The following is a 22,751-nucleotide window of genomic DNA, read 5'->3' as shown; positions in this document are numbered from 1 at the left end:
ATTCAAGGCAATGAGCATGCTGATAATATTCAATTACTTAGACAAGAGTAAAAACATTTAAATAGATTTATAGAGCATGTCTATGTGATTAAAATGGCTTAAGACCCAAATGTCTGTTTTGTGGATATAAACTGGCCCCTGGCTGCTTCTCTTTTTCCACAAGTGGCCCCCAAGCAGAGCAAGATGAGTATCCCTGCTGTACTGTATTTAGGTACATCAAGAATATAGCATATTTTATGTAGGGCATAACATTAACTGGCATGCTATATGAGACACTTACAGGTTTATTTTACATGGAAACAGACTGTGTTTAGATTCAACATGTATAGGATAGTGTCTGTCAATGCAAAGGACAATTATGTTGCACCAGAGTTAAATGAAGACAGAATTTGAGTATGTGTCTTTTACATGATAGCGCCAGTCATTACACAGCCAGACAGGCAGACAACACTACTACATGTTTTCAGACACATGTTTGGCCTTTAACTCCCTCATATGTGCTATCATATCCTGGTCAAATACCTTCGGTAGCCTCCCGCTTCACACTACAGAAAACACATGGGCTGTCTCCAATCCCTCCACAAATAGTCCCGTCATCCCCACATCTTTCGCCATCCCGAGCCCCACAGTGGAGAATTGTTGATTATTTATGACCTTGTTTTTATTGTACAAAGTTGCAAGGCCTTCAGCATTACGTGTATGTGTTGTTTGTTGTGTAAGAAAATGAAAAAATGGGCTTGGATATTGATAGCCGGTCTCCCTTAGTGTAACATATTCGGTATCTATCTTAGTATACTGGTGCATTTTAGCATTTAGTGGCTGTGCGTGTTGTGTGCGTACAAGTATGTCGTCATTATTTCTCACCATAATGCTGAGATTCACAGACAGAGTATCTCAGTCCTGCAGGAGCCAGGAATGACTTCACTTCTACTATAACCATCATCGAGCTAACAACATTAGAGCAGATCAAGTGACGCGCCCCGCTGAGCCTGGTGCTAGCTACTGGACCATTTATATCAGCGATGCGTCACAACATTACTATGATGACTTCTGTAATCGTAAAGTTTATATTATTGGTATTCTCCATTTCTAAATACAGTACCATATGACTGCAGAGCCGTATTTGCAATCAAAAGATGACAGGTGAGATATAAAAATGGAACACATGGTGTACACTTTGGCCACTTTACTATATATGCTGTACAAGCCTGTCTATCCAAAGTAAAATACAAATACATCTGCCTACCAACACCTTAATGTAATTGTCAAACATACAGTATACCTCATCTGTCTTCTAGTGTAACACATAAAGTTTTGATTTAACAGGGGAGTCTCATGCTGTAACTATGTCTTGGTGGGGTGAAGTGACTTCCTGGAGTCTGCTGGTTGCCTCTGATACTCTCCCGTTTTCAGTCGTTATGCTATTCTAAGCTAATCAGCTGCTGGCACTAGATTGCCTAATGGCATACAGACATAACTGAAGACAATGAATTTGTACATCTTTAGTGAAAAGTGATCAAGTTATTTTGTTGTCATTGACTTTATTAAGGTAGAATTTATTGCAGGGCTGTTGAATTGGACTGCATTAGTTTAAGCTATTGTACCATGAACTGGTAACTGAGTGTGGATGTGTAATGATGAGTGGGCTTATCGCTGTAATCATCATGCTCATTGTCACCTTGAATCCCGACACTAAAAATAACCCAACAAGGCCCATAGTCAGGCACATTAGCACTTCAAATTTCAGAGCATTTATCAACTACCTACATGTGCTCCATTGGAGTTCTATGTATTGTGGGAAATAGTTGACACAATTTGCACCGCAGATTGCGGTTGAAAGCTCTAAGAAATTATATTTGATATATTTTCCTTAAGACTTTCACGTATACAGTTATGCACGAAGGACAATGCTAACTTTGGTCTGCCATCACTTTAAATATTGCTGCAGCAATAATTGTGGGATGGCATTATCTCACTTCCTTTTGTGAAGGATGGTACAGTGTACCCTACTCTAAACAAGATAAGAAAGGCAACATTGAAGCGTTTTTCTTTCAAACTCAACCAGCTCTTAACATTATTGACAGACTTAATTCCTCCGGGCTAAAAGAGTGCGTGCGTTTGTATGTGTATGAGGTGAACATGTTTGCGTAGGCCACAGGCCAGACAGCGTGCCGCGTAGTGTCCCAACGGACTGCTCCACTGAAACCAAATTAAAAGTGGTAATTCGTCACACGATAAATAGACCACTATAGTCACCTCTGCCGCTCTTGTTTTGAAAGGGGAGCTTCAAGGGTTGTCTTTCAAAGAGGAGATATTTGGGCCCCATTCTATTTTAATGGAGGGGTCTGAAATTCTTAAGAACGCCTTTAGGGTCCTCTCGGCTGTCCTTGATGGTTCCAACTCTTGTACTGCCACACTCATCACGTGGCATTTGAGATCCCAATTTCAATGGACGGACCCAGACACACTGACAGTTCGGACATGTCAAGGAAGATGGAGCGAGCAGGATTGTGACACGAGCTACTGTCCGACAGATGGGAGGTTTTGTACTTAAAAAAAAAACGTACTGATAAAGCGGGTGAAAAATTGAAGTGTAGAGTGATGGGATTAAAAGTACACCTTTGGTCTAACAGTGTTGACCCCTACAGTTGTAATTTAAGCCTTCAACACTACTAGATGAACAATAGCTTGTTGGGCTTGTTATTGATACAGGTTTTCAAGATGAATAGGTCCAGCAACAACCCCATGTGACCCCACGTCTAGCTTTCATTGATCTTAATCAACGGAATCTTTGGTATTATTTCATAACATATTTGTGATATACAAATAGAGGGCAGTCAGTTTTTCTTGATGTAAGGTGTGCATCAACGTTTTTTACTTCGGCTTCTGAAGGAACCACATAAGCTCTTTGAGATGGCAAAGCAGGTGTCCATTTGTTTATGAAACCAGGCATGCGCATGTCAGGCAAGCCCCCAGGAAGTGCGCCGGACTCTGTGCCCAACATTTGTTGTGTCCAAACGGCGGTACTGCAACTCCTGTATCAGTCCGTGACGTCACTGGGCCCAGAAATACTTTTTCCCATTGACTAACATGGGGAAAGTACGGAGCCCCCTAGGGGACATGGAGAATAAAAAAAAAATGTTTGAACAAAAGAAAAAATGTTTTGCGAGATATCGCAAAACCCCTTTGCGAGATCTCGCAATACTTTTGCGAGATATCGCAAAACCCCATTGCGAGATATCGCAAAACCCCTTTGCGAGATCTCGCAATACTTTTGCGAGATATCGCAAAACCTTTGCGAGATCTCGCAAAACCCCTTTGCGAGATCTCGCAATACTTTTGCAGTTTGTAGACGGTCCCTAGGCACTCCTCTCCCTCCTCAAGCTGCAGATGGTGACCAATTCTTGATGTTTAGCTCGGATGACGGCGCGTATCGAACTGTTCTGATAAAAACGACTCTATAGCTCGTTGTCTATCTTGCTATGATTGTAAAGTCATGTTGTTTGTATTTTTACAACGTTTTGTTCATGAATTATTGATCCGCGAAATTCGAATCTGTCAATAACTCAGCTCAGAGGGACGTGCATGTCCCCTCGCTCTGAGTGTTCTCTTGAGGTGTCTTCACTTATGTGAAACCCTTTATATATACAGTCTATGTGTGAAACCCGTACCTATTGCCAAGCACTGATGCTATATCTTTATATTTAAGGCAAAGCTCAAAGTAAAATCGATGAACCACTCCATTGTTGTGGTTTCTGTGTTGCCGTAGCAGCCGAACTGACCAGGAAGTACATTGAGCTAAATGAAAAGTTTTGCGAGTTTGCAAAACTTTTTTCTTTTTTTTTTTCAAATATTTTTTTTTTCTTCTCCATGTCCCCTGGGCTCCGTAGGAAAGAAACGTCTGTAAATCTGCGTATATATATTTTTTAACTAAATAAATTACCCAGTATGAACTATTATATAGCCCCTATTAGAATCATTCGGTCCTTAAAGTTGTAAAATGCACTAAAAGCCGATACTAGATTTATTTTCTCTCTCCATTCATTCTAGTGAGCCGAGAGTGGGAGCTCGGGGAGCGGGACTTAAGTGGCAACTCAACTGCGCATGCTCTATGAGCGCACATACGGGTACTTCTGCTCTGACAGCCAGGCATGACGGGTAATCTGTGACGTTTCGCTCTCTCAAAAGTTGGGCCATTTTGCCATCATGCGCCAATGAGCAGCTCTCATAGGAAAGAACGAGACCCCACCTCCAACGCTGTATCCAGTTCTTATTATACATCCATGATGTCAGGTGCAGGTGGATGCCATTGAGGGAACTTCCTTTTTACAGTAGGAGAAAAATGCTAACACTGTAGAACTTAAAGTACACTAACATGCATGCAGTCAGAGACATGTAAACGTCTCCGGACTGTTAACTTTAACAAGAGAAAACATTCTGTATAATGCAAAGAGAGGGATTGAAGAAGCCTGTAAAACAGCTCAGTTTCAGGTCGTCCTCTGGAACAGGGTGGTCCTGTCACTCATCTGTCCACATTTTTGTGAGACACACTCACATACAAGTGGCAGTTAACAATCTATTTTGAGTCCGTTGCAGTGGCAACCGACGCATGCTGAGGATTTCAGTGTAGACCCCCCCGAACCCAGCTCCAATGAATGAGAGGCTTGTAGGGACAGGGGCAGAGGGCAAAGGACAGGGGACAGGTGGATGTGGGTGAGAGGAGGCACGAAGGAGCACAAGATTCACACATGCCTCAGACAACCATGAAGACATTATGTCAGCCACCAGGGGCTTATTCACACAGATGTAACGCTCATAAACATGAATGTTTAGGTCATACATATATCGAGCTTATCGAGATGTATAGAACTTTGAAGTCTGCCTAGCAACTATACTGTAGACATCCTGTCTACCCTGTCTACGGGTGAACTTTGAATTACCAGGGTTAACATAAAACATCATCCCCTTTCCATGCCATGTTATTACAAAAATGATCTATTGTTACAATCATTCATTTTCTATTGTTGACTATCTATCTCTTGGTAATGTTTTTTTTTTGTTATCTTGGGTAAACCAGCAAAACGGAGCCCGAGTCATCTTCAAGAGAGAAAAACATTTTTTTATTTGATCGCACAAGATATTTAGGTTGTCAATTTCAACAACCTATTCTAAAATGTTGGTTTATTTGTGCACACAGGAGGAGTCTAGACAGCTAGCAGCACACACAAGTCTTTCTTCCCAAATTATAAAGTGCAGTGCTTCTGTTTCAAGTTAATACATCCACAGGTAACCATTATGTTTTTCAGATTCTGAATTCCAATTGATAAAAAAGTTGATATATTGCTGACAATACAATCTAACAGCCGTCAGTGTCCTCATTAATTGTCTTTTACCAACATTGTGCAAAGCAAGTGTTGCCAACATGTCTTGCTAACTCATTCCCAAGCTAAAGTAAGTCTTAATTAAAGAGTATTAGTATATCTACAACCAAGGCCTTTGCAGAATGCAGCTGGAATAAATGACTTGCATATGAACATACATTCCTACAAATGAATCCAAATCCATAATTACATTTTTAGCCGCCTGGTGTTCTCATGGACTGTTGAACTCCTTGATCGTCTCTACCATAGCATTATTCTAGCAGCACGATGGATTCTGCTCAGCTCACTATGAATAGTCGTTGCTGTTTAGACTTTTTTTAATCGATTTGGATATGCCAATAAACTATTTGTTCTGGCAGTCTAAACAAGACCTTAAGTGTTACCATAGGATAACCTCAGTCCTGAAGACCGTAAACCGAAGGGTTACTAGCTATTATTGTTTTAACAGGTTAGATTTATATGCGGAACATCACTTTGCCTTTAGTGCCTTGTAGACACACGCACACATGATGACACCCACAAACTTAGTCTAATAAACCTCTCAAGATGGCAGAACAACATCCTTTACTATGATCAAAGCCATGAGAACAAGTGCAACTCAAACCCAGATGTCAGAGAAGGCCTTATCTATGTACAGATGGTGTTTTACCTTCATAAATGTGTTTGATTGTATCTGTGCAGGATTACAAAAGCCAATTATAAAAGCTGTGTAACTGTAGAGGTAGTCCTAGAAGTCTTTTGTGCTGTGATCCAAACTATTTTTTTCCGGCGTCAGAGTGGGTGTGACAACATGGTCCTCTGACGTCAGGGGAGCCATGGCTACAGTTCAGCTGTCTGCTCTCATGTTCTCTTTCTTTCTCCCTCTGTCTATGCTCTCATGAATATAGCCTGTCCAGTGGAGGACATGTGCCAAGCTCTGCATGCAGTATGCAAAGAGTGTCCTCAGTCAGGGAAGCAGGGTAAAAAAAAAAGGGAACGGAGGGTGAAAACATGCACACCACAGAATATTTATTTGGTGTGGAGCATGCAGACAGCAACCTGCCAACAGTCACCAGGGGGCCTGATGAGGACAGAGGAGGGATAAGGGGAAGATACTGCATTTAAAACCAGTGAGAATAGGACACAAAAATGATCATTATTTACAAATAGATAGAGGCGATATTAGAGGACAGAGCAAACTACTATATTGCCAATCTGTCAAAATGATTTGGTATAACATGCAGAAAAGGGTACGGGTAAGATGAAAGAGAGATCAGGGGGCAGAGAGAGGAACCAACGTCCCCCTCCCGCTCTTTATTTATACCCCCAAAGACAGCAGGGTAAGATTTCTGGCACCAAAACACACGTCACGCTTGCTATTTCCGTATCAGGTGCCACATGGCACCGAGAGGTAGGGTGACAGGGATGAGGCATCACCGGGCCAATGTACTTCCGTACACCCTCACAGCCTTTACTGTATGTGGCATTTTACACTTTGGCCACCTCTTTCAGAGCAGAGTGTGTTTGTATTAATGTGTGGCTGAGCATATTATGTGCTTTTATGTACAAACGTTTTTTTTAACGTTGAGAGAAAACGGCAAGATATATTTTGCGTGTTTACGGGAGAAGCTGAGAGGGTGTGTTTTGTCACCTTCCTCAGTGAAGGAGGTGTCAGGGAAGCCATAGGTTGTTAAGAGGCGAGAAACACTGAGCATGAAAAGTGATCCCTATTGCTACAAAATGTCTGTGTATGTGTGCTGCACACTGGGCATCGTGCTAACGACCGATTACGTAATTGCTTTTGAACCAACACTATGCAAGATTAATGCTTAAAAATATATAATTAAATCTAAGTAATCCAAGTGCTGTGTAATTTATGGACCTCAAAAACCCTCCTTTTATTAGACAATCTGTAAATTGTCCGATACCTGATCATGCAGTTCCTCAGGTATGTTTGACCCAGTTGATGTGTTGAAGTTGGTGGATAGCTAGCTCATTTGCAACTGCAACTGACACTGCTTGAGCTGCCATTGCACTGGCATGCAGAGGGCTGCCTGTGTATCAGATAACCATAGGCTTGACATACAGTAAATTATGAAATATGAGCAATCGTTAATGGAACAATGCAGTGCCGCCATAGACAAAGACAAGAGTCTTTACGTCAAAGCACTGTCATATTTATTACCAAGGAAAAAAATACATTAAAGGCATATCATAGCAATTTGTCACAGCAGTTATTCGAACATCTTAAATATATTACTTTAACAATATGATACAGTAAAACACACTGATGTTGATAGTAAGCAGATTGCTGCTGGGAACACAGTTGCAACTTCATCTACTCCTATTGGAGTCCAGGTTGAATTTGATTCAACATGGCCGCCATGAGGATTAAACCCATGAGCATGCACCCTTAAACTAGGGCTGCATGCAAAATCTCATTATACAGAAAACACCTGAAATTTAATACAAAAAGAGGATAAGGGGAGGGCTGCAACTAAGCAATCTGTTAATGTGTTTAAGCACAGAAGAAGCAAAAAGCCACAGCAACCCTGGAGAATGTTTTTTTTTTCTTGAACATGGCATCAAGATGAAATTAAGCGTATCTTTAACTCTCAAAGCACTTTGTTTCACAGAAAAAGTCCTTACTATTTACACAGAGAGAGGAGGAAGGGATCAAGCTTAATCTGAAATGGACAGGTATCACATAATGACCGTCTCAGTCTGAAGAGAATAGGAAACATGGGGCCGACGCTTCAGCGCGGGACTTGGGGTTCTGGTCATGGGGCTAGATGTGCGAGCCAGGGGGCTTGGGGGACGGTACATTGGGCCTGATGGAGTGGTGATGATGGCGGTAGGGGTGCGGCCGGCCCACCTGGAAGGAGGTCGTTGGTTGGCTGGCCGTGCAGGACGAGAGAAGCTTTTACTAAGATTGTCAGCGGACGACTGGTCTGGGTTTACCTGAACAAAGACGTAATGGCAAACATGTTAGCTTGTACATCATCACTGGTAGCTTTTTAACAATTGTACTATAGCTAAAAAAGACTTACCTGCTGTGGATCCTGTCTGTAAGCTGTTTCTCTCGCTTTGGGACTGGAGCTGTACTCGTGTTGGATATCCAACATGTCCAGCAGTTCAATAAGTCCTTCATCCCTCACTTTGCCACAACCTGCCAACTCGTGTCCCGCTAACCCACCCTTCTGGATCTTCTGAACTCCAGAGGAAGCACTTGAGGCCCGGTAGTCAATTTTGGGCTCTGCATGTTGGGGTGCAGGCTTCCTTCCTCTCTCCCCTTGAGCCAGTCCTCCGTCTCTGTCTCCCCCACTGTTAGCCCTGGGTCTAAGCTTTGGGCTTCCCGTCACCGGTGATCTCCTCGGGGACATCTGAGGACCCCGCTGGGACCCTTTGTAGGCTCCTCTGTGATCCTTGTGGTTCTGTCTACCAGAGTCTGATATGAGCCCCCATTCTTGGCCGGGCTCTATCTCTGCTGTCAGCACGTCGGAATCTGCTCGGCATTTCTGGGTAGGCACGCGCATAGGCGCCCTGCTGGCGACTGCAGTGGCTCCCTGAGCTCTGCGCTGACAGCTGGGGGTTGGGCACTTTGGCTCCGGAGCCGGCCCCTGATTGGTCACCACCCCTGATTCAGTCAGTGTTTTGCCCTCGTTTTCCTGAAGCATGGCTCCAAACTTCCTGAGGACAGAAGGGCTGCCGCACTTCCTGTCTCCCATGACGCCAGGACTGTAGGACTTCCTTTCCAGGGCCGGAGATTCAGCTTTTGTGGTTGGGAGCTGTGAGCGTGGTTGACTAGCAGGGACATCTCTTTGTCCAAGAGGAGGTTTCGAGCCTGTGTTTTCTTTGTTGGGGGAACTCTCTCGACGAGAGGAGCTCTTCAGATGAGACACATGGTTCCTTCTGTTTTCAGTTTCCTCAAAACTGCCCACAAACTGCTCTTGACCAAGCCTGTACCAAACCAAAGAAGACAAAAATTGAATTAGCAGGTATTTCCCAAACCCATCACGTAATTCTACAAAAGGTTCTTGAATGTGGCACTTACCTTTCATTTCCAGAACTTTTTCTGATCTCTGTCACCGGGCTCACCTTGATTGTATCGCTGAAGCGCTGAGAGAAATGATAAAATATTTTTAAATCACCACATCCATCATCATATTAACCTCTACCTACTATATTTATAGCTTTTAACAAGAGTGATACTTCAAGATCCCCCAATGGCAATGTTCTGTTTACTGTAACTTACTAAAACAGAACCTCGGCTGACCCTTGATCCTCACACGATAAAGAACTCCTAATTGTCATCTACTATACTTGAACGTTATAATGTGTAACAGGAAACAGTTTAATGTCTTGGCTTCCTTCTTGTCTAATTTGTCAGGAGTTGGTGAAAGTATGTGAAACTAACGCCAATGTGGTAACCTGTCTGTAAGCAGACTGGAAGGAACCAACTAACTGTAATCCATATGTTCCCAACTGAACCCCAGCTTTGACTCTTATCACGTGTTTGGTTTCATCATATGTGCAGACGCCAACACAATGATGCATTCGGGCAGGGAAATGCTTAAAATGCCTCCACTTACCACATGGCGAGCTCCGTTATTCTTCTGGCTTATTTGCTTCCCTTGCTCCAAATAATCCTGCAACAAGTCTCCGATCTCTGAGTTGGCGTTGCAATAACCATAGCCATTCTGATGACTACTGGGGTAGCTGTACCCACTGGGGCTATAGTTACGGCTGTTACTATAGTGATGTGGCACAGTTATAGCTCCGGGGTGATTGTTGTTGTGTTGTCCGGGCGCAAAGAGACCATTGCCATGGTGCCCCAGGCCGCACTTCAACTCGCTGCCATTTTTCTGGTTGTCAGTAGGGATATCGTTTGCTCCTCTTCGAGCCTGGACTCCATTGTACAACTGCAAAGATTGAAACAGAAGGACACATAAACAACTTCCTACTTCCCCATGTTGTACCCAACTACATGCAAAACACGGCTGAATGACAGGAACTGTGTTTACACAACAAGCAAGTTTTATAATTATCAGAAAACCTAACCTATATTTATAACCGGCACATGTTATTCCACTTTGCACAACCATCTGTTTCCCATCACGACTTTTAATACTCGTTTAGTATCGTGTGTGTTTGTGTGTGCGTGCGCATGCAACACACACATATTACTTCAATTAACACACACTCTAGGGAAGCATACATAACCTGGACACAGAACCATAAGCATGTTTGATCACGGTGAAAACTGTTGCACTGTTAAGCGAAAGAAGACTATGCCTTTTATGCATTTCTTTATCTTTCATGAAAATATTTGCATAACTAAATTCTGCAGTTAACGCCAGAAAACAGAAATACCGTGAAGCTGGTGAATTTTACCTCTATATATTTACATTCCTAGGTATAGTATTATGCAGAATCACTGACCCCAACTGTCCTATAATTCACATTAGATTCACACTGCATAGACCCGCTGTATGTGTCATGTTTAGATACAATGTGTTTTTTTAGGGCGAAGAGCAGCATGGAATAATCAATTTTCTTAAATGCAACTTGTCCAAGTTGAAGAATGAGACTTAATTGAGACATAATTTTCTTTAACAAAATCTTACCTCTTCGATTTGTTGCTGGATGTCTTGAAGCTGGTCCTCCCACTCTTGCATCTCTGAATCGAAGTTGTCCATCACTTCCGGCCTCTCCTGCCCCCAGCCCCTGCCACTGTGCTCCAGCCCACGCTCCAGATCAATGGCTGCCATGACGCAGGCCGGTCAATACCTAGAGGCCCCTTTAAATGCCAATTTCCCCTTTCTCCTGTTTCACTTTACTGTCAGATGTTACCCTAGGTTTTCAAGGATCAATGGCCAGGAAACACTGTAGAGAAAAACACATGGTGGGGGGAAAAGACTGTTAGTATATTTTATGAAATACACATTTTTGGTGCAAATTATTTTTGCTTTAGACAAGTGAACATTTCGACAACCATTCACAATGCTGTTTTTTCTATGTCTTCAACACAAGGCAGCATAAAACATACTGCACCAGTGCAAATGACACCTGATTGAGGTTCCAATTAATCAAGTGAAACATAATTGCCCCATTTCTTTTAATTGCCTGTAGTTAAAGGGCTTGTATTTTTGGTCAATTTCTGGCCTAACAAAGGTCAGACTTCACCAACCTCTTCTTTCGCATTCTTAAAAAAATGCATAGTCATGTAAGTATGTCATGACAGCTTTTGTTCACTTTGACCTCCAGCCTGACTCTGTATGTCTCCCAACCTGGAGAGAAAGATACAACTTAATCTCTAAAGTTGCCCCTCAGATGCACTTTTAAACACTGTCAATGTGGTCTGGTCAAAATATATTGATGCCATCATGATCCCAAAGCGAGGACTAACTATTATTGTGCATCCCCTGGCTTTGTTGATGTTGTTGCCATCATTAAAGTATCCTAATGAAGGTGCCCGAATGTACCAGCCACTTCCCTCCCACTTGTTATGCAACAGTAGAGATACTCATAATCGTGTAACTATGCATAGTAAACCTACGGCGTGGCCTGTGCGCATGGGAGGGGGACAGATACAAGTAGGCTACTCGTGCGATGAGAAAATTCAACATGGTATATGGAATAGATATTGAAAAAAATAAAAATGTAACAGTAGACTCAACATCAGGCTTTGCCATGCATGCAGTCTCAATTTGTATACTTTCAGTTTATGTACCATTAATTCGAAATGATTCCCATAAATCCGATGAATTTCCATTAAAGCTACAATTCCGCCTCATTATAAACAGCTGTTCTTACCTTGCTCAACATAAGCGTGTTCAATGCTCCAGTATAAATCCTCAGTCTGCTCTACCTCCCGCGCGCTTTTCGCTCCGGACTCTCCAACACATGCACTCCCCTCTGCGCCTAAACGTGAAGTCTCCTCTCTCCGGTGCTTGTTTCCACCTCTGTATTACGTATAACCCCTTGGACTAGATTTAAAGGGCCCTGATTCTAGTCACGCCTCGGCGTTAAGTCCTGATCGCTGAGCTAAAGGGTAAACAATTTCTGTTCCAGCTGGGGTCCCCAGCCTTTATACCGCGCCTTACTGTTTACGTGGGCGCGCCATTGGAGCCGGTATCAAATATCATAATGTCAAATGTATTCCCCCATTTGAAGTCTCGATGGGACAACTGTCGTCACCAGCATCCTGGCTATAATTACTGGGGCTCACGGAGAGAGGGAAAGTGTTTACATAGCTATTTCAGCTGCTGCGATCTCTCGGCCAATGGGCTTCTCTGTTGCTACTCTCCTTTAGGATGCTAGGGCAGATTTTGCCTTGTGACCATGCACCACTGCAAATCATTTTCAAAGAGATGCCAATTGAGTGTGTGTGACAAGGTTAGTAATAATGTGTCACACTGTCAATAATATATTTATTGAAGTTAGTCACGAAGAGGAAACGGCAAGGTGCGTTCCTGGCATGTTAGGCAACATTTCATTCCTTTTTAAGAACTAAACTTCAGGAGGCCACGGCATTTTAATGTTATGAAATATTTTTCTTACGCATCTATTTTTCAAAAGCGCAAAATGTGTAAACATGTCCTGGAGTAACCTGTAGCTGAGACCTTGTTTTTGACTCAAACAGTTGCTGCTGACACACCATCAATTACTAATGCTTGCCTCTAATTGGGGGACCCACTGGGATCTTTGACTTGTTCCCCTTGGACAAGATCTAACATTTGGCACTTGACGTTATCATCAGAATTCCTTCCAGTTTAAAGCCACGGGATCATTGCCATTATTCCTCCACCTGTTGTGTTCCCTATGACACATCCCCCAGGAGTTAAGGAGAGGGGGTAAAAACAAACTTTATCCTTACTTTACCTTGAGGCAACAACAGGGGGTGGTGCATCAAGTGTCATTCTGAAAAACAAGGAAGAGGTGACTGCTGTCATTACGTGGAACAAGATCAAATATATTTAGAAACAAGGTTAAACCAGACATATAGTGGCATGGAAAGTTGATTAATTATTCCTCCCTTAGAGCCTTGCGACCTTTAAAACTTGATGTAAGCAAATATATATGTAAGGCAAAGGTTTGTCACAACATTTTGGGTGGGGTTAATATCAAGGGGGGGGACGGTGGGGGTCCTCATCCAGTTTTTATTTTCCTGCTTTTTTGTTTATTCTTATGCTCCAATTTATGGTTGAGATGTCATTATTGCTCTCAACTTGCCAACCCTATTTTAACTGTCTGGTTACCATGGTAATCAGGATTAGGACCTAAAATTAATATGTACGATTCCTAATGTTCCTATCCCAACTTAAGATAGAAAAGGATATTACATAAGCATCCAAACAAAATTTTAAACAACACTCTGAACTTTAGGAAAACTCTTAAACTGTCCTAACCTCTCCACCAGGTAGTGTTAGATAATTATGTAATCTATAAGGCTGCTCTTTTATGGATTTTACAAGACAAACTAAATGTCAACAGCCACAAGTGCGCCTTCTTTGTTTTATCTCGAGTTTTACCAACACCTCTAACTCGTCTCTCTTGAAGTTAAGTGCTCATTGTTCTAAAGTTGTAATTTTTGTAATGTTCAATGATTTATATTTCTGAGAAAGATATCTGAAAAGATTTTTGCCGCCACTGCCTTTCGCTAACCGGGCTTGTGAGACAATAGTATAACGACGTTGGTATCACGTGGTACCTTTATGTCGTCAGTGATCAAGAGTCATAGTATTTGCTAGTTGGTGAAGAAAAAGAGGGTTTTAAAATTTGTTTGGCCGTACATAAAAACTATCAATGAAAAATGCAGGTTGTGCATCAAACTGGCATCACTTTCTTGTGACTCGATAAAAGGGGGGAGGGGTAGTGTGCCATCTAGTGGCTGAATGTTTTTATTGTTGTGAATTGCACCTTTAGTTAAGAAGTTTTTGTAACACAACCCCATCAGTTTTTTCCTTATTCCCCCAACTGAGTTCCTTCTTTTTTTGTGTGTTTATTTTGAGAAGTAACCTCTTTAAATGTGCATGTGTCACCTGTTCACTTTAGATAATAGTCTGACTCACTGAAACTTAATAGTGGCTTTAAGGCTGCAAATGGCTGCGTCTCTCAGGCAGCACTTCCACTATCTGTGTTATCTATCTGTGACTGTCCCTGCATGCTTTTCATAGGTGCTTGTGATTAGCTTAAAGAAATACAAACAAGCCATGATGTATTTTCTCTGTCGTAAAATGGTATTATGGAGCCAGACAAAGCGCGAGATAGGTCTGGCTATGCGAGAATGTCAATGATGATATTTATTTAAATTAATTTATAAACCACCTAGAATTGTATAGCCCTTATGTGTTACAGCAGAATTATTGCTTGTTAAAAACGTTCTGCAGATTCAAAATATATCGCACATATCTGAGTTTTCTAAGACTTTGTGAATAAGTATATAATAATAATAATAATAATAATAAGTTGTAATATTTTGAGAAAAAGTTGTAATTTTTATGGGGATAAAGTGTGTTACTGCTCTGTTGATGTTCAAAAAGAAACCAGAGACATCAGCAGTTGGCTAGCTAGCTTAGCATAAAGACTGCTGCAACAGCTAGCCTGGCCCTCTCCAAAATAAAATAATGCACATAGCAGCACCTTAAAGCTTAATCATTAACATGATTTTTAATATGTGGAAATGTAAAATTGTAATCCAGACTAGTATAGCTGATTTCCCCTGTTTCAAGTGTTTTTGCAAAGCTAAGCTAATCAGCTACTGGCTCTCCCCTCATGTTTAGTATGCAGACATAAGAGTAGAATCAGTCATCATTTAAATTAATCCGTCACTTAATATTCATAGGGTGAATAACTCACTTTTTAAAGGCTACTTTAAATGTCAGGTCCAACAGACATGCATCTTAATACTGACATGACAATTTCTAAACACATAGGATTGCTATCATGCAAACGTACAAAATACAAATAATAGATTCCATTTGATCAGTTTTTAAGCTTATTATCTACATATATGTTGTTGTTTACTCTGCTGCACTACAAACATCAGATCAAGACACAATGATGTTGAAATTGTACTTTTTTATAAAACTGAAATAGGATCAGCAATATGGTTAGTCTTTCAGTGCAACCCAGTCTCACGGCATTTCGTGTTATAGTCACAACATTTAATCTATTGATTCGACGATTTCCCCCTTTTTTTCGTGTCACACAGAACGATTTTAAAAGCAATGTATTTCTATTGGTAGTATGTTTCGTGCCTGCACCACGTCTTTCTGTCCGGTCGGGACTTGGAAGACCGGAAGCTGTGTGGTTCATAAAAAAAAATGTCTTACTCAATATCAAGCCACGATTATTGTTTTATTTTAAATAGTATAATGTCTGACTTTTTTTGTCGTCCGCGAGGAAAAGAAATGGGACTCAGAGCCTCAGAATACTGAAATCTGTATTTTTTAAAATATGTTTTTCCTTCTAATTTGTTATTCTTTTCTAAATAACACACTGTTATTTACTCAACAATAACACACAATTATCCTTGTTTTTATTTATTTGTTTAATTCTATAATCTCTGGCTTTTTTGGCGTCCGTCAGGAACTGAATTTCAAAATAAAATAACCGGAAACAGACATAGGCCTATATGGGACATTTCGAGCATCATTGCGATACAAAGCCACTGAACTGATTACCCAAGATCCTCAGCTATGGTTTAAGCTCGGTGATTGAATGTTTTAGCCGCGATGCACGTTGGGATATGGTGTTAATGCGATATGAAATCCGAAAAACATTGCAGAGTTTAGGATGGCCGAAGACACTACACACTACCCATAATCCCCAGCTATCGTTTAGGACTACTGTCTCCGCGATTAATCTTCAAGCTCTGGGATTGGATGTTGGAGTGGCAGTGTGCCAAGGTTACGCCGAGCGTCAAACAGCTCTTTGAAATGGAACGAAACCACGCCAGACTATCCAAAACTGGAATCGAACGCCCCCCACATTCTGGCTATTGTGTTTCGCAAAATGTTCTATGGGACTTCTCTACTGAACGTTTTCGTTTTTCCCACAATTAGAAGTTGCCAGTATTAAACACATTGGTGTTATCAAATGTAAAACATATAATCAATAAATGGGTGAAAATCTCTTGTGTCCATAATGCATTAATATATACCCACATGACAGCTCATTGTTACTTTGTAATTCTACTCCACTACAATTCAGAGGTTAACCTGGTATCTTTACTCCACTACACTTATTTGAGTTAATTTGCAGATTCTGATTAATGATGTGAAATATAAACAACCCTTAAATCAGGTTCAGGTTGTCAAGTGCCAACAATCAGGAGAGATATTTGATAGTTGGTGCTTGAGAAGACTAAACATTTATCTGCAATTGGCATGAATGGAAACGAGTAATAAAGTATATTCATTACTCGTTATTCTCTACTAATAGTTCATTAAAGACTGTATATTATGGCTAATTTGCCAACCCTTTCAAGATTTCAAGATTTTCTAAGGTTTATTGACATACCATATACACAACTACGGTGTAGTTATGCAATGAATGAAAAACTTGGGTCGCAGCTGAGGTTCCTCAACAGTGCATTACATATACTTTTGCATTACTTGATATTGAGTAAGAACATGTTTTTATGAACCCCACAGCTTCCGGTCTTCCAAGACCCGAACGGACAAAAAGACGTGCTGCAGGCACGAAACAGACTACCAATAGAAATACATTGCTTTTAAAATCGTTCTGTGTGACACGAAAAAAAGGGGAAAATCGTGTTGGTGAACACGAATCAATAGATTAAATGTCGTGACTATGACACGAAATGCCGTGAGACTGGGTTGTCATATCCTGCAAGACTCCTAAAGACGTCATGAGATGATGACCTTTCTACATCTGGAACATGTCCAAGTTTAGGAGACCTGAAAATGTGTGTGCGTTAAACATGGTTCGGGAACATGTTCGTGTGTCATTTAGAAAACCTATATCTGCCCTCTGTTTCTGGTATTCAGGGGGCATTTCCACGATTGACTGCTGTGGCAGGTGATGTTGTACTCAAAGATTATTATTGTTGTTGCGTAACTGAATAATAATTAATCTCAACCATGTCTGTGTTTTATTGATCCCTCTCTGTGTTAACATTTAAGGTTGGTGAGCCATAAATTGCACTAACACAGTGACAACATATTTGGTGTAGGAACTACAGCACGGTCACATGACTTCACGTCAACACCGCTAAGCTAAAGGAGGCTAATGTAGGGCTATAAAGGAACTAGAGCACAGTCACATGACTTCACATCACCACCGCTAAGCTAAAGGAGGCTAATGTTGGGCTATAAAGGAACTACAGCACAGTCACATGACTTCACGTCACCACCGCTAAGCAAAAGGTGGCTAATGTTGGGCTATNGATTGACCTACCGGCTCCCACTGCTGTCTGTTAACGTTGTTAAGAGTGGTGGCCGCGGCCCGCGGGGAGGGAGCGGATCTTGACAGCTGCTCAAGCTGTCGATCCGCTCCCTCCCCGCGGGCCGCGGCCACCACTCTTAACAACGTTAACAGACAGCAGTGGGAGCCGGTAGGTCAATCCCCGACCCGTATTGCACATGTGCAGATCTAAGATCCAGTAGAAATGATAACAAGTAAAATGTATTTGGCAGTTTGGAGTAAGTCTGTAGATTTGTGTGTGTGTTTCATGTATAGGCCTCTCAGGATAATTAATCTGGTGAGATACATTTTCCCGGAAATTATTGCGATAAACGATAATATTGTCGGCACCGTTGTATGACCATTTTAGACCACTGACATAATGATAATATATAAATAATTCAAGTACATCCTTTCAAACTGCTAGTCACATCCTCATGTAAATGGAAATGTATCGAGTTCAGAAAAGTTATCGAGTTCATTTTTATTTATCGTACGATAAGTCAATGAATTGCTTATCGCGACAGGCCTATGCACACAATAAAACAGTGGAAACAAACATGTATTTGACTTTCATTAGTGAATGAAACTTTGTGCCCTTTATAGTCTGTGTCCAATATTATGTATTNGACGTCATAGAAGTGTTCAAATCTTGATCAGTCTGTATCAGATCCGTTGCAGCCCCTTTTTAAGAGATTTGGGTATGGAGGAAAATAGAGAGGGTTGTGTTTTCTGACACTTGGTGAGTTCCCTGGAACACCTGGAACACACTTTTGTACGTCTTTTATACATGAATATGTGTCCCACATATTCATGTATAAAAGATGTACAAAAGTGCGTTTTGCATGATAGGTCACCTTGATGTAAGATTTGTTTAAAACAAACAAACACCATATCAGTACTATGAAAATATTCTGCTCAAGAAAGTACGTCGTTGACCAGAACAATTATATTTGGTCTTCCTTAATTCATATAGCAGAAAAAGAAAATCACAAGGTCAGTTTTTGCAATAAGGCAGGAGCAATTTGATTATAATATGCATGCAATTCTCAGTTTGATGTCCTCCCGTAAGAGAAGTAACCACTATGTGTTCTAAAAAGCCAAAGCTGTTGATCCAGATTATCTCTCTGTGCTTTTACTTCCTGAAAACACTCTGCCAGCCCTCTGTAGTATCGTGAACTGTAATTAATGTTAATCTCTTTTCCGTGTCTGTGCGTCTGACGGATGATCCTCTGCGGGGTAACATGCCGTGTTGGCAGATTCACATTTATTATCATCGTTATTACAATCTCTCATTTTCAGCTTAATTAATTTCACATAATGGCAAAATCTATAGGCTGTGTGCTGTAAAACGGAATAATCAAATAAAATACTCATGAGAGCTCAACATTAACAGAGGACTCAAGACTTATATTGTACATAAATGGAGTGTTAATTTTAGACAAGTACAATTAGAGGGGTAGTTTGCTCTAATTCAAACTGCTCCTCTCTTCCTCGTGCAGGTTTGGTAGTCTTCCCGGTCTACTATGTGTGTAAGAAGAGGAAGAAGCAGCGCTCGCAGGGCTCGGGGCGGTGGATCTAACTGAAACCTGCACTTCATCAAGACCACACACACACACACATGCACACACACACACACGCTTGAAAGACGACGCCCACATCTCCTCAGGGATGAACAAGCCAGTCTGAGTCATCGCAAAAGTCTTGGAAGGAACATCAGAGAAAACACAATGGCAATGTGACCTTTTAAGGTGGAAGGAGGTAAAGCGAGGCCTGGATTATCACACTCTGTCACTTGGAAAACATTTGTCTCTCACTGGAACACTGCTGCAAAAGTAATGCAGGATATTTATATAAAAAAAAAAAAGGCAAGTTAAGCTGACTCATGGAGCAAACACTGTCTTGCGGTATGCTCTTCACATGATGGACGTGTTTGAATCCCCCTCCATCCCCCACTGAATCTCCCAGCTGTCACATGTGCAAGCGTTTCACTTCAGTCACACACTTAATAGCATCCATCCTGCAGGAGAACAAATCAAAACAAACGTGATTCAGTTTGTGTTTTACACCCGTACACTTGTGAGACGGTGCTCAAAAAACAAGCCTGTAGGTCAGCCTGATATGAAGACAATCTACAGTGTGGATATTTCAAATGTTTAAACGTTTCAGAGTTGGAATTAAAGTATGGACACTGATGGAAAACTATGGGAGGAGCTCATAGATGAATAGCAAAGAAATGGGAGGAGCTAATATCTTCTTCTTATTCTTCTTCAGTTGACTAAAGATGGAAACTTTTTGGACCCAAGCCATGATGGAAAAATGTGTTCTCAAAAAAGCTGGACATTTGAATTAGATGTTGAAAATTCCTAGTGCGATTCGGGGTTTTTGACATCGACACACTATTCACATTAAAATGAAAGTATTTGGAAAGGTTGATGGTACTCATCCATTCTTTGGCTGAGATTGACTCCTAGTTTTGAAAGCTGTACCCACCATCATTTAACAAAACGCGGTCAGGTTTGCAGGGAATATTTAGCCTATTAACCCCTAAATGACACATTAGAAAGTTACATTTTGCTAAGCCTCGGTTGTTTCATGTTGTGGATCTAACTCATCTCCTCCTTTGTGCTTTCTTCCTCCCTTTCCTTTTGTCTCTGCCCTGGTTGGACAGTGGCTCACACATGCTGTCTGCCCGTACCTGCATCATCAGAAAAAAAAACAAGCTGCTGTGTGGCAATCGTGCCAAAACAAAAACGCTGAATGTGGCGGGACAGAAGGTCGACCCCGTCTCTTTGTTAGCTTTCTTTATTATTATTTTCTAGGGGCTGCTTGTTGCGGAGGTTTTGGGCGGTGCTGCTGCTGTCGGTGTGTGGTGGAGTCTGCTTACAGAAATATAGGAGGAGTGTAGGATATGCATTAGATAGCTACAGATGCCTAGAATTAAAATGATGGAACACACTAATGCAAATTGTATCCATAGAGGAATAGAATATATTAGATTTTACTTTGTAGTGGGTGGTGGTTTGCTGAGAAGCACGCCGGTTGTTAGATTTAAAGAAGAGGATATCATCATGTGCCTTGAAGTGTGTGTTAGAATACATTTGGATGATTCTTTTTAGACAATCAAGTTTTTAAGAATTGATGCATAGAGGTTGGTTTGCTTCTGGTTTGTGCAGCGATTCTGTTCAGAGGAGGTCTGTCTGTTATAAGGGTTTGGATAGTGACATATTGGCTTTTAACGTGCACTATAATACGCATTCACACACACAGCGCTGCCAGGAAACAGGAGATTTTCAAGAGCTTTAAAGGTCGTCACCTGGCTGCAGCCTGCTTGCTGTTCCTCACTTATCCTTCCTGCTGTCCGCCTTAAGTGTTGAAAAAGAGTGCACATCCACTGAAGCTGTGGCTACAGAAAGAAAAAAAATTGTTTTTCTTTTGATGCTCCATTATGAGACTTTTATGGAGATGTTTTAGAAATGTGCAGCGGTAGAAGCAAAATATATCGGCACATAAACGATGCTAGAAAAATATAAGGATTGATCAAATTATGCAATTATTCCTCACATGCGAGTTCAATGCATTTTTAAATCTGCGGTGGTTTCCAGTGGAAGATTTCAAGAGTGTTACAGCACATTTCGTCACTGAATCTTCACTGAAACCAGGATTAAAGGCCTGAAGGAAAAGCAGGGTTGATGTTCGTGCATGTGACTTGTCTTTATCCCAGGGAATGGATCTGACACCTATTCTGTCAAGTGCAGTCAAACTGTAGAATATATTGTTACACACTGATTTGAGTAGATCCTGGGATTAAATCAGCTCTCAGGGAGTTTGTTTTATGTTCACTGTACCCAGAGAATTGTTTCCCAGCCATGTTTTCCCAGAGCCGTTTTGCAACCATATTTGATTACAGGAAGTGAAGTCACTGTAGTGTCAGAAGAGATCCATATTTCTGTCTGTGTTTCCCACCGTGATTCAGTTGTTTTTGTGAACTTTGCTTGGGGGTCAGGTGACTAAAAATGGAACAAGAGAATATGAATTAGTAACAGAGCACAGGGAAGTGAACCGTGTAAGCTATTCTCATCAACATGACATTTATCTTTATGAACTATTGTTCACTTCTTCACGCGTACGTGTTAATCTTACTGCTCGGCTACTACACTGACAGGTTGACCTGATTTTGTTTGTGAGAATGAAATATGAGTGACAGTGTGTGGGCAGATTATTTTTCATTGTACTATTACCACAGCTTTTAAGCACAAACTGTTGTCCTGCAGTTTACATTGTACCAGCAATATTATGAAATGGCGTCTTTGATACTTAATTCATAATTATATAGTTCAGTATAAACACCAAAAATGTCTTCAATTAACGTTTTAGGAGCGTTTAGTTTTATTGGTCTTATTTTCGCTCACTGGCATACATTCATTTAAATATGAATTGGTGCTACCTAGGGATGTCACGAGAACCAATAATCGGTACCGAGTTGTTGCCATAAATTCAGATAAATGTTACTTTTACTTGTTTTTGTCAGTAGTTAGGGCTCAACCCAACGTCAACCTTTCATCCTATGAATGATAGAACCTTTGTTTAGTATGCAGGGAACATTGCACTGTGCTGCATTCAGTCAATTATAAGTTAACGTTATCACAATGTGTTCAAATGTAGTCTAGTAAAACCTCAATTTTTCAGGGAAACTTTAATAAAGATATTTTCCCCAGCAATATCAAATAGATGTTATATTTGTTATTAGATTTAGGGGTAGTTATGACCTGTTTAGCCTCTTAACATGAACAAATTACACAAACGTGGTAACGTAGTCGTAGGTTGAAGTCCATTTAACAAATGTTGACGTACATAGGATATACTGTTTTATTTAATTTTTTTATTTATTGTGGTATCTAATCGCTAACGTGGGGTTTCACTGGTTGGCGATTACATTTCTGGTATCATGACATCCCT

At 41.0% G+C, this 22,751-nt stretch overlaps 1 protein-coding gene across 3 annotated transcripts; it reads right to left on the bottom strand.

Annotated features, from left to right (window-relative positions):
* Positions 1-7,521: 7,521 nt before the first annotated feature.
* LOC104949332 (uncharacterized) lies at positions 7,522-13,285 on the bottom strand. Of its 3 annotated transcripts, none has more exons than XM_010775686.1 (6): positions 13,245-13,285; positions 10,988-11,246; positions 9,953-10,282; positions 9,415-9,479; positions 8,411-9,320; positions 7,522-8,321 (listed from the first exon to the last, which is right to left on the bottom strand). In XM_010775686.1, the coding sequence occupies exons 2-6, from the start codon at positions 11,129-11,131 to the stop codon at positions 8,064-8,066; spliced, it is 1,707 nt and encodes a 568-aa protein (XP_010773988.1). In that variant the 5' UTR covers positions 11,132-11,246; positions 13,245-13,285; the 3' UTR covers positions 7,522-8,063. The 3 variants fall into 3 exon arrangements, with proteins under 3 accessions (XP_010773988.1, XP_010773989.1, XP_010773987.1); XM_010775687.1 differs by having other exon boundaries at positions 13,240-13,263; XM_010775685.1 differs by lacking the exon at positions 13,245-13,285 and adding an exon at positions 12,177-12,720.
* Between the last annotated feature and the right edge of the window lie 9,466 nt (positions 13,286-22,751).

The sequence above is a fragment of the Notothenia coriiceps genome, unplaced genomic scaffold (assembly GCF_000735185.1).
Source record: "Notothenia coriiceps isolate Sejong01 unplaced genomic scaffold, NC01 NC01_scaffold00015930, whole genome shotgun sequence".
NCBI lineage: Eukaryota > Metazoa > Chordata > Actinopteri > Perciformes > Nototheniidae > Notothenia > Notothenia coriiceps.
Note: the sequence above shows the minus strand (reverse complement) of the source record. Positions and strands in the feature narration are given on the sequence as shown.